At 44.9% G+C, this 18,890-nt stretch overlaps 1 protein-coding gene across 2 annotated transcripts in view; it reads right to left on the bottom strand.

Annotated features, from left to right (window-relative positions):
- Positions 1–18,890, bottom strand: part of GRHL2 (grainyhead like transcription factor 2) — a 452,715-nt gene that overhangs the window by 41,221 nt on the left and 392,604 nt on the right. For both annotated transcript variants that reach the window (XM_086966065.1, XM_086966066.1), the window contains exon 12: positions 296–327. In XM_086966065.1, the coding sequence (XP_086822191.1) occupies positions 296–327 (32 nt within the window). The remainder of the gene's footprint in view (positions 1–295; positions 328–18,890) is intronic.

Genomic DNA, 18,890 nt, shown 5'->3' with positions numbered 1-18,890 from the left:
GAAGTTTGCCTGTGACTGCTAAATATCTCTGATAGATGTCTATTTCAGCCCTATAAAGACACAGTTAATAGGACAATCCCTCACTTCCAGTCCTTGGCAACTCTGCTTCCCAAAGTATGATGCTCTTGATTTTAAATGATCCTTAATGTTGCCGTCTTTTTTGGTTACTGTTTTGTTCCTATGCATTTTGCCTACCAGTACATTAATAGATGTTCTACACCATCCCCTGGTTCAAGATCCCACTCCTCGGTTGTTGCCTGCAAATACTTAGAAAGAGGATAAATGGGAGTCTTACCCTTCTCTCTCGTCATCCGTGTTGTAGTAGACCTGCACAACAAGACACAAGAGTCACAAAAGTTGTTTTCTTGAAAAGGAATCGTTCAAACAAGCGGGTCAACGCTGTGAAAGCTTGAATTCTTTTAAAATACGTGTATGATGCTAACCATCTCCCCTGTGTAGCCAGAAATCTTTACTTCAGTGGACAACCCCTGCTCATCAGCTGCCTTGAATTTACACATGCCGCAAACAAAGAAATACTGCATGATTGTGAAAAATGAGTCCTCTTGAGCCGCTGATCATTATACAGCTCTAACAATACATACAACCCTGTTACTATTGATCAAGTATAAAGATAACACAATTATGTATTGATTCAAGCTGCCATTGTCAGGGTAATATGTCTTGCCCCTCTCTTGGATGACACCTGCTCTGGAAAATAAAAGGATGTTAGATTTATTAATAGTGAGGGCTGTAGAAATTGCCCCCTCCCCCAATTTTGCATCGTTTTTCAACATTGGTTTCCTACTATTAAATGACTGATAAAAATTCAGTCTTTTAATGTAGTAAATGTCCATACTCCTACTCCTTCTCTGTAACCATTCCAGGTGATACACCTGCAGAGTGTACAGGTCAGAGGAGCATGTATTACATACATCTATTTTCTTTATTTCTCCACGTGGAAACGCTGAGAAATCCTTTCCTCTACAAACTGAGAAAATATGGAGGTGTAGGGGATTTTTTTTGCAGTGTGTAGGAAAGTAGAATCTGCTTCTTATGGTTACTCTCACTTTTTGCTTCATGTGATACTGTTTTTGACTAGTCTGACGGGGATCCTGGTAATCAGGACCCCAGTCTATCTGCTTTTTTCCTAAACTGTTATGCTATGTACTTAGGTACACTCCAGATTGGATACTGGGGTACCCTTGCCAGTCCCTAGCAGGGCTGGACTGGGAACCGAAACCGTCCCTGGCAAGCTGCTCGGACAGTCCCCCCTCCCCCCACCCACCCCCAGAGGGAGAGGGGGTGCAGACAAGCAGTTTGCAAGGGCCGGTTTTGGACAATTTTGTTATTGTGGGCCGATATTGCTGACCCCCGGTAACAAAAACAGTGGCCCCCAAGGGCCCAAAACCGCCCCCCACCCTGGCGGCCCACCGGAGAAACACCCGGTGCCAACTACCGCCAGTCCGGCCCTGGTCCATAGTATATGGTACCAAGGAACCCAGGGCATAGGTACCCCAGAGACCTCCCATGGGCTGAAGCATGTATTATGCTACCCATGAGAGGTCATGCATAATGGAACTACAGGCCTGCCATTGCAGCCTGTGTAAGATGGTGCATGCGCATCTTACTTTAGATATAGGTTTCCTATATCTAAGGGTCACTGCACTTAAAACCTATAAGTCACCCCTATAGCAGGCCTTAACAATCCTGAAGACAGTGTGCTTGGTTCTAAGTGAGAGACCTGCATGAGCAGGACACCCCTGCAGCCTATGGAGTCCATTCTCCCGGGTTGTCAGAGTATCAGCCATTTACGACATATAGAGTGTGTTAGACCTGGGGGTCGCTAGTTGGCTGAAGTAGGTTCCTTAGGCCAAATAGGGACCCTTGCTTCCACGTCAGGGAAATGAAGAACACCTTCTCAGATAGCCCCCGCTCACCCCCTCGGTAGCTAGGCACCAGCAGCCAGGCTTATCTTCAAGGCAAGTGTGTAAAGTATTTGCAACCATGCTCTCAGTAACCCAATGATGACACCACAAATGGACTCCACAAGAGTTTCATAAAAACAAGTATACATTTATATGAAAAGATATACGATGAGACTACACGATATAAATCTAACGTATGCGTATTTGTAATATTCCTCCTGGCCGGTTGTGAGGCCAGCCAGCCCTTGTAAGTTCTGGTGATATTAATGAGCAATTCAAAATGATCCACTGCAAGTCTAATGCAATGCTATGCAGTTCGTAATGCAGGAATCAGGAACTTTGCAATGTAAAAATAATGCAGTTCGTTATGCAACAATCAAGTAGTTCGTAATGCCAAAGTAATGCAATGTGTAATGCAACAATCAGATAGTTCGTTATGCAAAAATAGTGCAATGCGTAATGCAACTATCAGGCAGTTCGTAATGCAGAAATAATGCAATGAGTAATGCAACAATCAGGTAGTTCGTAATGCAGAAATTTTGCAATGCGAAATACAAAAATGAGGTAGTTCGTATGCAGAAATAATGCAATGCGTAATACACTCCAGCACCGATCACGGTGCTTTAGGCGGTCTCTCCGCCACTCGTACTGACTCGCGGTCAGCTTCCGTCAACAGATGCCCCCACACGGGTATGGTGTAAACCAAAGTGGAACTCTGCACTCCGGCCCCGGTACTGCCACTCCTTGGCAAGTACAGGCTGCGATATGAGTCAAAGCAGAGGCTCACACTGCAGGAATAGGAGAGGCAGAAAGCGTCTCTCTCCAAGCCCGCACCCTGCCCCTGGTGGCGACACACGTTACCTGGGGGGTACGACCTCGCTCTCCTCTTCGCGCGACTTGAGCCTCTGATGCAACTTTGTGGATTCCGGGCAATGGAACTCTGGCCCTCCCTCAACGGGGTTGGTTTGAGGTTCCACGCTGGCAACGGCGGGCTCGGGCCGACAGCTCAGCTCCTTTGGGGCTGCTGGTGCTACGAAGATCTCAAGATGCAACAGGGCACACGTACACAGCATTGCAGAGACTACCTTGAGCTTCAGTTGTGCTCGATCACAGGGCACTCCTCACGAAGATCGAAGGCTGCACGAAGCACACACCCACAGCGTTGCTGAGACTCACTTGAACTCTGGGTGCACAATAACAGGGCAATCCTCACGAAGGTCACAGGCTGCACGAAGCACACGCACACAGCGTCGCTTAGACTCACTTGGACTCCGGGTGCACGATAACAGGGCAATCCTCACAAAAGTCTCAAGCTGCACAAACCACACAGCGTGGTTGAGACTCACTTGGACTCCGGGTGTATACGATTACAGGGCAATTCTCACAAAGTTCTAAGGATGCACAAAGCACATGCACCCAGCGTCACTGAGACTCACTTGGACTCCAGGTGTGCACGATAACAGGGCAATCCTCACAAAGGTATCAGTTTGCACAAAGCACACGCACTCAGCGTCGCTGAGACTCACTTGGACTCTGGTGCACACGATCACAGAACAATCCTCACAAAGGGCTCAGGCTGCAAAAAGCACACACACATAGCGTTGCTGAGACTCTCCTGGAAACTTTTGTGTTCCTGAGTTTCCGCATCAGGGAGCCAGCTCACCTCGGCCCCCTGGGGATAAGTTACTTCTGGAACAGCACACAGCAAAGTCCTTTCAAGCAGGGGAACACAGCACACAGCAAAGTCCCTTTAGCCTCTCCTTGGTTAAAGCAGCAAACTACAGGCCAGCCCCAGAACACACAGCAACAGTGAGTCCTTTTCTTCAGTCTCTTCAGCTGTTTCTTCCTTGGCAGAGGTTCCTCTTGACCAAAAAGTAGGTTCAATCCTTTTCAGTCTTGATCAATCCATTTCTCCCAAGTTCAGGGGTTTCAGCTCTCATAGTTATACCCCTAAATGTCTTTGAAGTCTTTGTGTTCAGGAGGGCACTGACCCCTGTTCAAACCAGTTCTGGGTGCCTTCATGCCAGTGACACCTTCTTCCTTTGATTAGCGGGGGTCTGGATTCTCAATCACTCAGCAGGAGATGGGGCATTGTTTTATGGCAGCAACCCAGGCCTCTTCACCTCTAGGGGCTACTCCTCCCTCCTACACTCCAGATGCAGGTCAGCCTGTTGCTGTCTCACCTCCTCCCCTGGGTCAATACATTCCCCAGATCCTATCACTTTCAAATCCAGACAGTCAATCCACAACCAGGCAGAGACACACAGAAATGTTAGAGCACAAAAACCCAGCCACTTCTAAAAGAGTGGTTTCTAAACACACTATGCAAAGGCACACTATGCAAAGGCACACTAAACTTCATCTCTCCATCTTAAGTCTTTGGAAAGATAGGCTGGAAAACATATTACACAGCCTCCACATCCTGTCCTCTGGGCAAGATGGCATTTCAATAATGAAAAACGAAATGGAGAGTATTTCACTGTTAGGCCATGGTACACACCTCAGTACATTTCCTACCCTTTTTTTTTATATGCACTGCACCCTGCCCAGGGGGTACCTTGGACCTACCATAGTGGTGTCTGATATGCATAGAAAGGGAAAGGGCAAGGCCTGGCAAGTGGGTGCACTTGTCAGGACAACTTGGCAGTTTAACAAACTGCGCACAGGCACTGCAGTGGCAGGCCTGAGTTCTCTCTTTAAGGCTATTTGTGTGGGTGGCACAATTAGTGCTGCAGGCCCACTAGTACAATTTGCATTACCAGCCCTGGCACACATAGTGTACTTTACTAGGGACTTTACTAGTAAGGCAAACATAACAATCATGGACAACCAATTTCCATTACACTTTATACAGGGAGAACTTGCACTTTGACACTGATCAGCAGTGGCAAAGTGCCCAAAGGATCTAAGTTGTCAACATCATGTCAGAAAAAAGGTCTAGGGGGAAAGCAAAACGTTTAGGGAACTTTAGCCAAAAAGGGCCAAATTAAACAGAGTGGCATTATGCAACCGCGTAATGACCAACTCTAAACTACTAAAAGTAACCCGATTGTGTTTGGTATAAGACATTTTTTAATCATACCCCCATGCTGGTAACCAGTGTGGTAGGTATGATTCCACCCCATAGAAACAAGCTTTGTGAGGTCCCTGAATTTCCCGGTACCAGCCTTCAAGTCCCGGGCAGCCCAAAATGGTTGCTGCCGACCAGAGACACATTTCTGCCCTCCTGCTACTGAGCCAATCTCGAGCAGGGAAAAGCAGAACAATAGGTGTCCTGTCACAGGGAGGTGTGACCACCTCTCAGACAGGATTTAGTGTATTAGGCCTGGGTGGGTGCTCTTGCCAGTGTCCAAAAGTCTCCATGAGGGGCACATTTGGTGTCCCTGTGCATAGTCCAGTTCAAAACAGGCCTGGGAGCCGTTGACTCCAGCTCTGGCGCCAAACTGGACAAAGGACATTGGAGTAACCTCCCCACTGTCCAGACCCTCCTCTGGGAGGGGACCCTGAATCTGTGCAACCATATCCTGTGGGTACAAAAGGGCTTACCTGGTTGTAGGACCCTAGATTCGACGTGGACAAGATTCTGAACAAGAAACCACTGAACTTCGACCGACTGGACACTCTGGACTTCGCTGAACTTCGTTTTGTTCCCGCCTTCGTCTCCCTCTCAGTCTGAAGCATCATCTGTGTCCGTGCACTATACAGGCTCCATGCAGAACCTGTAGCATAACATCAAGGATAACTGAAGATAACTCCCTTGGTGTGAAGGAGTCATTCCCCTGCAACCGCAGGCACCACATCACGATTGACCAGTCTGCTGCTTCTGTGCTCCTAGGGACTCTGAAGGCTCCAGCAACACAGGAGGTACGTTTCCATGTCCCTCGAGGTCTGAGCTGCCCTCTTACCAAGTTTGAGGTCAGAATCCCATGTGGGGGCTGCAATACCCTTACCCCTGTGCACTGTGTACTTTTGAAAGTGCATATGCTTGGTGTTCCCAAAACAAGTGCACTGGGCTCTGAGTATCCACAACCTCTGGCACCGTTTCCTACAGAGAACTCCGGCCTCCTCACACCGAGTGCTTTGTTGGCTTCTGCTTTGTGAAACTGTTCAAGGTACCCTCAGGACTCCTGTGCCTCTGGCCTGTGGTTCTTCTCAAGGGTCAAGACTGCTTTTCTTGGGCTCCTCTGGTTGCTCCAGGCCTGCCCTGACTCCCCTGTATTTGGTGAGTCTCCTGGAACTTGCTGGTTCAAACCGTAACCTTTCTTGACCTTCCTCAAGGGTTGTCGTTGCCAAGGCTTGTTGGTGCTCCAGCCAGACACAACCCCTCTGCACTCAACATCTTTCATGGGACAAGTTGCATCTGGCTCCTGGTTGTCCTCGACATTTCCTGGTCCCTGTGGCTGCAGAGTCAAGAACCTCCTCAACACACCTGAAGCACCCGACATTGGTGGGCATTCGTCTACCGAGCCCCTGGTCACTCCTAAATGACCCAGGCTCTGACCCCTCTGCTTTCAGGTATTCATCATCCAGAGTCCACCTTTGGATTCCAACTGACACTTTTCTTCTTCCCAGCAGTGGCTCTTCTTCGAAGTCCTCAATAGAGATCAACAGCGGTTTCTGACGCCACTTCAGACCTATGCACCTGGCTTCCCTGGGATAGGTAACTCTGGTACTACGGTATTCATGAGTGGGGTGGCTCTCCAACCTCCTAACTTCCATGGTGTTTCTTCGAAGTCGACTTAGAAGGGTCCTTAAGCTTTAAAATTACAACTGCAACACTCTCATGGAATAATACGGTGCACGCAGTCGTGTTCTCACACTGCACCCGTCCCTCGTGTGGTCCCTACTTGCTCACCTTGGGTTGTTCCTTGGGGTCCCAGCGATTCTACATACTCTAGACACTGTCTTAACTCAATTCGTGGTTCTTATACCACTATCTTAGTATATGGTTTGGTCTCCCCATGGAGCTCACTGTATATTAGTGCTACTTACAAGTGCTACAGTATTGTGTACTTTGTGTTTATCTGCATGTAGCAGATACTTTGAAGTATTTTGAGTGTGTTATAATAAATACATATTTTTATAACTACTGTGTGGTTCTCCTTTCATTTAACCAATACAGTAAGATTGCATTCTGTTAAAACAAGCTGATCAACATTCCTTCAAGACTAAGCCTGAAGGATGCTCTCCATAGTTACCACTTGGATAGCTTTCTAAGGTTATCTTTGACCTCTTAAATCACCATAAGGGTTGTTTGGACTGGTACAGGGTGCCCACTATAATTAGTGGACAGCATACACCAGGCCAACTTCTAACACAGTGGAAAACATATGACAATCTGGAGCCTCTAAAAACAACTTTACAGGCGGTGCACTTAAAGCTTTATGAATTGTGCTGTCAGACATCACATACATGTTTGCTAAAGTTTACAGGTCTAGGTTATAAAAAGATCAACTTCTCCCAAATGGACACACACCTTCCATGGATCTGTATTTTTCACAGGAGTAAAATACACAACATTTAAGATGTAAGTAAATATAAGTTCAGTGTATGTGTGTAAGTGTATGTTATGTATATTGAGAAACGCATGCAATGCAAATGTACTTTACACCATTGTAAACTTTGATTAGACTTGTAACCTTGAGCCCGAGTCTCAGGGAGATGCATGTGAATTTGCAAATATGAAATAACTATGCAATTGATCCTTCCTATATATTCAGATACGTCACAAGAGGAGACCTGGCAAGTTCTGACACATTTAAGAGACATTTGATGGGGAAGCTGAACTTCCCATGTGAGGATTTGAAAGTTGAATAGGATATGTCAATTTGAGCTGTTTCTGCAATTTGAGAAGCATCCTGAACCAGCTCTTCCGTGTGTAAAGTGGATGTATTAGGCAAAGTTACAATAGAAACAAAAGACTTGACATCGTACGAGACAGATAAACTAAAACAAAAGGAAGAATATTGTTCACGTTGGGAATACCTTTATAGCAAAAGTTTTGGCTACCATGTGGGGAAACTGCTAATGGAAGGCACTATTTCGAATTAACCATGCCAGCAAAAGGAACAGCACCACTGTGACAATATGGCTCATATAGTCTCACATATACACAGCTGTGGTTTTTCCATCTCATCTAGTGTGTTGCCCGCTCACACTCTAGGAGATCCTGGCAAGTCCTCGTGCCTCTTGGCTCACAGACGCCTTCAGGACATTGTTTCAGACCCACCACCAGGTTCGAGGTCAGCTTTAGGTCACTGGGAAAGCTACATTTACAGCTTCTAAAAGCCCTACCATTAATCAACATGTGGACTAGCAAACTTTGAATGCGTTAAGAGTGTTCGTTATGGAAACAAAGATGTTGGGAGATCAATTTGATAAGATGCTCTGAAAGCATTTTAAGTAAGAAATATCCTTTCCCACATAAAGAGTAGGCAATCTTTATTCTCCAAAGGATACCTGTAAACAGTAAAAGAGGTGAACCGCTGTCAGCCTCCTTGTTCTGCCAATAAGCCCTCTTCAACTCAGCTGCCTATAGGACAGAAGGATTACCATTCCTGACAATTTGACTGTAATGGAAGTGGAAGAAAATGTGAAATGACATTTAATAGACTTGACTCAAATGTGGACGAAATATGTCACAGAACAGTGGGTGTTGGACATTGTGATGCGTGTTTTACTAGCAAATTTGCACCCAAATCTCCAAATCCAGATTCCTCTCCTTCCCCTTTGCCAAAGAACACTGGAAAGCAGAAGTGCTATAGAAAGTCCTAAGAGAATTACTGCAGAAAGAAATAATATCAAAAGAGAAAGAGGTAGAGAATGTCTCATGGGAATACTGCTGAGAATTTGATCTAAAAAGTCATACAAATGGAGGACAACACATTTAATGGACGGTCTACTAGAAATGTTGCCTTTGAGATAACCAGAGACGCTCTTGGCAAACTTGCACATTGGGAAGATTACGGTGGGTTCTGTGCAAGGATGTCACGCAATTCCATAAAGCATTCCCATGAATGCTTAGATGTATGTTACAAGCTGGAGAGATCACCATAAGTATCCGCTATTGAGGTGTAAGTGATCATGAAAGTGAGTTCCACTGTCCACGTTTTCTTACAACAAAATGACTTGCCCTTTTCACATGCCTGGTCGACTGTCTAATCCACATTTCATTGTAATCTATGGCACCTTCTAATCTGGGTCAGATGGTGTTTATCATTCAGAAAAATGGGGAAAGTCCATTCTTCTCCAACTTATTGGAGTGAGGTTCCATGTAGACTATGGTAAAATATGTCTACGCGGAACAGGATGTTTTAAGTGCTCTGAAGCTGAAAGTCTGGATACAAGCCCAAGGGGTGGGACAGCAGCAAATGCCATTTTTCCTTGGACGGTGGTTCATCAGTGAATATGAGTACACTTGCTTCTGTCTACCGGAGGAATTTTGTAATTAGATGCCATTGCCTTTGGTTGTGCCTGAGTCCTCTAGCTACAGCACGTTTCCTCCATCGAGCTTGAAGGAGCTGTAATCAGAAAGATTCTCTACTAAACTTCTCTTTGAAAATCCAAAAGTAATCAGCGGTGGTAAGAACGGGCAATCCATCAACCATATGCAATACACAAATAGGGAATTCTGGTCTCATTCCGTGGTGACACTAGCTGTGCTGATATTCCAGTGGACAGAACAAGAACCATATATCTTGACAAAAAATCATTTAAAGTGAAGGGACATTATGTTGATGGGAAATATTAACAGTTTTTTCCTTTATTTTAGGAAACTTCTGAGTCCACTAGTTTCAATAGAATTTTTCTGAAAATGGCTTTGATGATTGCATCTGTTAGATACAGGAAAGAACACACTGTGCCCCCGTTTTCATTTCAGAGTGCAAGGCAATAGATGTCTAGGTATTTCAATGGCCATGAAACTTTTTTTATTTACTATTTTCCTCTATTTCCATAAAGTCCTCTTTTGAATAAAGTAGGAAAAAGGCAAGGGTGATGATTGTTCATTCATGCCTTCGCACACCTCGATTAACTCTTCTGCTCCAGATGAGTGGGAAGCACCAGCGAGTGCTTCTTGTGACTCACTTTCTTTTCAATCTTCAACTATGAGCCGCAAGGTTCGAGCTACTCTTCGTTTCATGAGTTTTAAAATGAGAGGTTAGTCTTAAAAATAAAGGATTAGCTACAGGTGGTCGGAGCATCTGAAAGACTAGCCACTCTCAAACCTTAAGCGCATCATTGGTCAGCTTTGGTTTGTGGAAATTATCGTTATTAAAGCAGTGGCATAACCTTAGAATGATGTCGATGATATGGAAACCTAAATTTCTGTATGCTGAGAGGGTTCTTGGTAGCTAGATCAACTGTAAAGAAGGTAGCTACATAATGAAATATGTTGGTGTTTTGATAGTGTTGCAGAAACTTCACGTTGATCCAGTAGAGGTTGATCCTTTATTTTAATTGTATTTGTAATCAGATATGTACAGTATAGTAAATAGCATCACTTTATGCATGTGTGTTGTTTTTTATACCTTTAAGGAAATAGTTCTTGTAATGTGCTCTCGTGTTGCCACACGAGCCAATATGTCATTTTCAAAATGTTGTTATTTGTTGTGAGCATTCCTGCTTGTCGGTTGTTCTCACTGGTCACGCTGCATTATTTCAAGCTGATGACCAGAGAGAAGGACTGAGGAAAGAAGCTCCGTTGGTATCTACCATTAAAATAAATACTTCAACTTATTACTACTCTGGAGTTTTACTTGACAATTTGGCGACGATTTCTTGCCAACGGAGGAAGAACCCACAAGAACAAGAACTCTGCAAGATTTTATCGCATTTCGTGAAAAAGTTTATTTTATGGAAATGCTTTGAAGTTCATTGTTCTTTGCCCTCGTTCAACTCTGTGTGTAATTGATTTTGGTAACGTATGAGTTTTCACTACTTTATTAAAAGGAATATTCTCACCGGCTTTTCAAGCGTTGCAGCATCTTTTAAAGTGCGCGCTCGAGACACGGAATCCCTGCAGCTTTGGAACGTCTCCTCGAGTAAATGATTACGCGGTACGTACGGGCACATGAGCTTCCTACTGTCGTGTGCTGACGTATATGACGTACGCGAGGTCACGCTGAGGTTAAACGACATGCCTCCATCTTGGATTTTGTTGATTACGAAGGATTTAGTCATCGGAAGCCGAGTGAATCGCTATTCTCATTTGAAAGTTACCATTTCATAAAATTAATTATATTTTCGCTTTCTTCAGTTTCCTGAAACAACATTTTTAAGGATTTAAAGGTACTATTTTCCCTTTTATTAATTTTAAACAATTTACACATTTTTCATTACAAAGGAGAATTGTGATTTTATTGTGGGATGGCTACTCAACAAAACTTTACCATTCAAAATCCATCTCCTTTCTGGTCTTCTGGTTGTGAGCCTCCTATTAAGTGGTTAGAATGGAAGGCATATTTTTTAAACGTCATAAAGGCTATTGATGTCGATAAAAAAATGAGTACAGAAAGGAAAAAGACTCTTTTTCTTTATTCTCTTGGCCCAACTGGTTTAAAAACCTATGAAAAAATGCAAAAGACTACAATCAGTGGTGATATGGATGGATTTGTAATTATTTTGAAAGACTTTGATAATCATTTTTCACCTAAAGTCTGCATTGGCATAACGAGATACAAGGTTTTTCATAGAATACAAGAGTCTAACGAAAACATCGACGAGTATGTCTCAGCTTTAAGATTAATAGTTGAAGATTGCAAATTTGATCACTTGGAAGATCAATTAATAAGAGATCAAGTTGTTATGCATGCTAGTGACACTTCCATTCCAGACCGTTTGTGGATTAATGGTGACTCAGAATTAAAAGATATTTTAGCGCTAGTGAGAAAAGCAGAACTTTCAAGCAGAAGTGCTAAAACTCTAAAGAAAGATAACAAGACTGAGGAAAAGAGTGAAAGTGTTATCAGTAAAGTTACTAGTTCAAGCGAAGATGATAACTCAGTTAAGAAAATCTCATTTAATACTATTTTAGAAGATAAGGATACTGAGAATCCTAAAGAATTTTTTTTGTTAAACATCACTGACAAGGAAAATAACAGAAAGAAACCTCTTTGTCTACTATCCTTAGGTAGTGTTGACGTCCAAATATATGCAGATTCTGGTTCTCCATATACAATAGTCAATGAGGCTATTTGGAAGAGTATGTTTGTTAAGAAACTGGGTAATGAATTGTTACCATCAGATATTCGACCAGTAGGGTTCTCTGATGAGAAAATTAATATACTTGGGTATAGACCTCTTCTCTTTAGATTTAAAGGAAGAGAGGCCTATGGAAAATTGTATATCTCAAAGAAGGGTCCGTCTGTATTGGGATGGATAGACCAAGGGAGTCTTGGGATAATACTTAATCCTAATAGTGTGGATCCAGTGATGCTACCAGATGATAATTCAGATCTTTGCAAGGAAATTTTGAATGTTTACCCAAATGTCTTTAAAAAAAGTATTGGAAGTCTAAATGATTTTAAACATCAAGTGGTTTTGAAACCAGATGCATGTCCAAAAGTGCACAAGGTGAGGAACATTCCTATTGTGTTAAGAAAAGAAGTTGAGCTAGAACTTGAAAAACTTGTTCAAGAGGATATCATTGAACCTATCAAGTCATCACAATGGATTTCTCCCATTGTGGTGGCCATACGCAGCAATAGAAAATTGAGACTTTGCATTGATTTAAGGCACTTGAATAATAATATCGTAGTTGATAAGTTTCCGTTGCCTAAGATTTCAGAAATGTTAAGTTTGATTAAGGATGCAAGTTGTTTTTCAACTTTAGACTTGTCTGCCGCTTACCATCAAATACCACTCACTGATGAAAGTAAATCTTTGACTGCATTTATTACCCCCTTGGGTTGTTTTCAATATAAGAGACTACCATTCGGTTTAGCATCTGCTGCAGCTATCTTTCAAAGATTAATGCACCAATTGTTCACTAAATTCGATAATGTAAGATGCTTCCAAGATGATATTCTTGTTTTCGGAAAAGATAAAGCGGTACATGATAACATCTTGAAAGAAGTTTTAAGTGTTCTGCAAAAAAAAGGGTTGACAGGGGAGCATTCTAAATGCAAGTTTGGTGTGAGATCAATTACTTACCTTGGACATGTTATTAGTGGGGAAGGGATTTCCACTAAGCCTTCCCTGGTGAATTCAGTAATTAATGCTCCGAATCCTAGTAATAAAGATGAGTTAAGATCTTTTGTAGGTCTGGTTGAATTTTATTCGAAGTTTGTGAAAGATTTTTCGAGTAAAATTTTCAATATCAGACAATTGTTAAAGAACAAATCTAAGTTTGTGTTGTCTGCTGAGTGTAAACAGGAATTTGAGAACATTAAAAGTGAGATTGCAAAAGCTCCAGCTTTAAGCGCTTTTGACCCGAATTTGGACAATTTAATAACTGTGGATGCAAGTAATAAGGGGTTGGGTGGCGTGCTTTCACAGGTAGATTCTGATGGAAAGGAATATATTATTGCTTATGCCTCCCGTTCTTTGTCCCCTACTGAGGAAATATTTTCTGTGATAGAAAAAGAATCTTTAGCCTGCATTTGGTCTCTGGAGCATTTTAGAGCTTATGTTTGGGGAAAACCTTGCACTCTCAGAACTGACCACAAACCTTTAGTTAGGTTATTAACTACTGAAGGTTTATTCAATGCTTCTCCAAGAATAGCCACAATGTCTTTAAGGTTACAGGATTATATTTATAAAGTGATTTACGTGCCTGGTAAGGAAAATGTAGCAGCAGATTTTCTTTCACGGATGCCAATCAATCTTTTGGATAGTTCGGATCATGAATGGGAGAATATTCAGGTTGCTTTAGTTCACGATCATGGTTTACCTTGTATTGATAGGAGTGATTGGGAATTGGCTTATAAGAAAGATTCTGTTTTGTCTGAATTATCTTCTTTCATTTCCAAGGGTTGGCCCAATAAACAGGATTTATCTGGTGAATTGAAGCAATTGTGGGAGATTCGTGATGAACTTTCTATTTTGAATGGCAACATAATACGAAATGGAAGGGTTATTCCTCCTTTACATTTAAAAAAAGAAATTGTTGAAATGTGTCATGAAGGCCACTGTGGTATAGTGAAGACTAAGCAAAAAATTAAACAATGGTTTTGGTGGCCGGGAATGGATTTGTTTGTTGAAAGGATCATTAGGAATTGTGTGTGGTGTGCTAATTCTGATAAGACTCTAATAACTCTGAAACCAGCTATGGCGGAGCCCAATATTCCTAAAGCATCTTAGCACACAGTTGCTATTGACATAATGGGGCCTATAGGAGCACACAACTAGTATGTCTTATGTGTTATTGATCTGTTTTCTAGATGGCCAGTTTTGAAAGTAGTTGTAAAAATCACTTCAGAAGTTGTCATACATTTTCTGGATTGTGTTTTTGTTGGGGAAGGTTTACCTGTATTATTGATTAGTGACAACGGCGTACAGTTCACTCCTAATATTGCCAAGGATTATTTTAAGAAGGTTGGTATAAGACATTGCACAACGTCTTTATATAATCCAAGTGGTAACGGTATGATTGAAAGATTCAATAGAGTACTAAAAAATGCTATTCAAGGTGCTGTAAGTAATGATTGTGACTGGGAGTTACAGTTATTTAAGACCATTTGGACGTATAGAACTTCACCTCATGAAGTTTTAGGTACTTCACCTTTAGAAGTTATGAGAGGAAGATCTGTACGTACAAAATGTAATCCAGAATGGATTATTTCTTGTGAAAAACCTTTGATTCCTTTGGAAGAATTAAGAGACAGAATTCAGGATAAACATTTGAGGAACAAAAAGATATATGATTTGAAGCACAATGTGAAATTTTGTGATATCAATATAGGTTCTTGGGTCAAAGTTAAAAAACCATGGATGGTAAAAAAAGGTGAGAGTCAATTTTCAGGTCCATTAAAGGTTGAAAAAATCTATAGAAATGCGGTCCGCTTAAGTGATGGAAAAGTGTGGAATTTAAAGCGCATTGCAGTTCTCAAGAGTAATATTATTTTGTACAAAAATTCTGGAGATTCAGGTTTGTCAAGGAAGGGTTTTCAACATTTTATCATTGAGGATGACATCAATAAAAATCAAGATGATGGAACACGTGGTTGTGGAACGAGTGGTGTTGCTTCAACATCTATGTCATCAGATGGTTGTGTAGAGTTAACATCCATGGGATCAGACGATATTGGTGTTGACAAAGAATTGGGAAATATAGATCTTTCTAATAGTAGTCAAAATGATGATGTCAATGGTGATGCCTTTTTTCCTATTCCTATTCCAGACGGTATAACATCTTCTCTGACCGTCCTGACCTAGTCAGAAACGGTCGCTCCACCTGCTCCTTGGCCTTCCTTGTGCCTCCTTGGCCTTTCCTTGTGCCGATCTCGCCTGCAATCGCCAGCCTGGTATCGTATTGCCTTACTGTATTCCTGATTGTGCCCCAATAGAGCCTGGTATCGTATTGCCTTACTTGTATTGGTATCGTATTGCCTTACTGTATTGCCTTACTTGTGGCCCCGATCTCAACTGCATTGTTTTTGTGCTCTTAACCCTCCCCGCTCCCTGCCGCTGCTCCCCGCGGCCCCACCCCCGTTCCCTCGAGCATCCCCGGACCTCGCCACCCCGCTCCCGCCTCCCAGCTGCTCCTCCCTCCCACTGATAAACAAAAAGGAAGTCCCGCGACGTGAAGAGCTGTGACCGTCCTGACATAGTCAGAAACGGTCGCTCCACCCGCTCCTTGGCCTTCCTTGTGCCTCCTTGGCCTTTCCTTGTGCCGATCTTGCCTGCAATCGCCAGCCTGATATCGTATTGCCTTACTGTATTCCTGATTGTGCCCCAATAGAGCCTGGTATCGTATTGCCTTACTTGTATTGGTATCGTATTGCCTTACTTGTGGCCCCGATCTCGCCTGCATTGTTTTTGTGCTCTTAACCCTCCCCGCTCCCTGCGCTGCTCTCCCGCGGACCCACCCCCGCTCCCTCGAGCATCCCCGGACCTTGCCACCCCGCTCCCGCCTCCCAGCTGCTCCTCCCTCGCTCCGCCCCCCTCCACTTTCCAATTATGGCAGAGTCGCATACGCGCAGCATTCACGCTCATCGGGCACTCCCTAAGCACGCCGAAGGCGCGCCAAAGGTAAGCCCGTCTACGCCCCTCCGCGCCTGGACTGTACCCAGCGCTAGACCCCCTGGACCCCGCAAAGGCCATCCCGCCCGCGGAACTTACGATGCCGCAACCCTTACCGCACTCAACACCGGCCGCCTCCACGACTGCCACCGAGCCGCCCCAGGAAGCACCCATGGACCCTTTACCTGCCAAGCCTGCAAGTTCTGCTGCACCAGGACCCACACCACAACCACAAACGCCAAACAGAGCTCCAACAACAACCACTTGAAGGCAATCCTGCTCAACACCCGCTCGGTCCACAGACAGACCATTGAACTACGGAACCTACTCGACACCACATCGCCGGACGTCGCCTTTCTCACGGAAACCTGGATGAACCCCTCATCAGCACCCGACATCGCCATAGCCATCCCGGACGGATACAAGATCATCCGAAGGGACCGCATCAACCAAACAGGAGGAGGTATCGCCATCGTCCACAAGAACACCATCCGCATCTCGACCAACTCCGACGACACCCCCATAGCCACCGAACACCTCCACTTCCAGATACACACCGACCCCAAGACCACACTCAGAGTAACACCTCATTTACAGACCCCCAGGACCCCGCACACAATTCAGCGAAGACATCGCTGACTTTGTCAGCCCACACGCCCTCCCCTCCGATGACTACATTCTCCTAGGGGACCTCAACTTCCACCTGGAAAACAACAACGACAACAACACCACCATCCTGCTGGATAACCTCGCCAATCTCGGACTCAAACAACTGGTGAACACCCCCACCCACTACGCCGGACACACGCTCGACCCAATCTCCTCCTCCAGCAAGCACATCTCTTTCAAACACATCACGGGACTCCACTGGACAGACCACAGCTGCGTCCACTTTAGCTTCAGAAAGACCACGATCCACCACCACCCGGAACAAATTCCCCGCAGAAACTGGAACAAAATCACCACCGACCAGCTCAACACATCTCTGAACCAAAACCCTCCCGCCATATCAACGGACCCAAATCAAGCAGCCATCAATCTCGCACAGTGGATCACCCACTGGGCTAACGAACTAGCACCCTTGAAAAACCATCCCAACAAGCCAGGAAGCAAAATAGCCTCCTGGTTCAACGACGACCTCAAGAACTCCAAAAAGAACTGCCGCACCCTCGAGAAAGTCTGGCGAATAAACCCAACCACAGACAACATGACCGCCCTCAAGAACGCCACCCGCAAACACCACCAGCTGATCCGCACCACCAAGAAATCAGCATTCAAGGATCGACTAGACTACAACGCCCACAACAGCAAGGAACTCTTCAGCATTGTCAAAGAGCTCACCAATCCCAGCGCTGGCAACAACAACATCACTCCCTCTCAAGACCTCTGCGACTCTCTAGCCTCGTTCTTCCACAGCAAGATTGCAAACATTCATAACAGCTTCGGGGACCAGTCCACTCCCCTCACCACTGAACCGAAACCCCTCACCACCACTCTTCACGCCTGGACCCCGATCAGCACTGAAGACACCATCCGCTTGATGAGTTCCATCCACTCCGGATCGCCAACCGACCCATGCCCCCATCACATCTTCAACAAGGCCGACTCCGTCATCGCACCTTATACCCGGGACATCATCAACTGCTCCTTCAACACCGCTACCTTCCCGGAAAGCTGGAAACATGCCGAACTCAGCGCCCTCCTGAAGAAACCTACAACAGACCCCACGAACTTAAGAACTACCGCCCCATCTTGCTCCTCCCGTTCCCCGCCAAAGTCATAGAGAAGACCGTCAACAATCAGCTCGCCGCCTTCCTCGAGTCTAACGATTCCCTCGACCCCTCACTGTCCGGCTTCCGAGCCAACCACAGCACCGAGACCGCCCACATTGCAGCCACAGACGACATCCGGACTCTGCTCGACAACGGAGAAACAGCGGCCCTCATCCTCCTGGACCTCTCCGCAGCGTTCGACGCGGTCTGCCACCGCACCCTTGTACAACGCCTCAGGGACATCGGGATACAAGATAAGGCATTGGATTGGATCATCTCGTTCCTCGCCGGAAGAAACCAGAGAGTCCGCCTCCCCCCTTTCAGATCAGAGGCCACCGAAGTCATATGCGGCATTCCACAAGGATCATCGCTCAGCCCCACCCTCTTCAACATCTACATGAGCCCCCTCGCCTCCATCGCACGCCAACACAACCTCAACATCATCTCCTATGCAGACGACACCCAGCTGATCCTCTCCCTCACCAAAAACTCAACCACCGCCAAAACCAACCTACACGAAGGGATGAAAGACGTAGCCGAGTGGATGAAGAACAGCTGCCTTAAACTGAACTCAGACAAAACGGAAGTCCTCATCCTAGGATCATCCCCCTCTGCCGGGGACGACTCATGGTGGCCCCCGGCCCTAGGCAGCGCACCCAAACCAACGGACCATGCTCGCAACTTGGGATTCATCCTAGACTCCTCCCTCTCGATGACCAGACAAGTCAACGCCGTCTCATCATCATGTTTTAACATCCTACGCATGCTCTGAAAGATCTTCAGATGGATCCCCACAGAAACAAGGAAGACGGTCACCCAAGCACTTGTCACCAGCCGACTGGACTACAGAAACACCCTCTACGCCGGAACCACAGCCAAATTGCAGAAAAAACTTCAACGCATTCAGAACGCCTCCGTTCGACTCATCCTAGACTTACCTCGCCACAACCACATATCCGGTCACCTGAGAGACCTGCCCTGGCTCCCTGTCAACAAGAGAATCACGTTTCGT

This window comes from Lissotriton vulgaris, chromosome 4_1, assembly GCF_964263255.1.
Source record: "Lissotriton vulgaris chromosome 4_1, aLisVul1.2, whole genome shotgun sequence".
Taxonomy (NCBI): domain Eukaryota; kingdom Metazoa; phylum Chordata; class Amphibia; order Caudata; family Salamandridae; genus Lissotriton; species Lissotriton vulgaris.
Note: the sequence above shows the minus strand (reverse complement) of the source record. Positions and strands in the feature narration are given on the sequence as shown.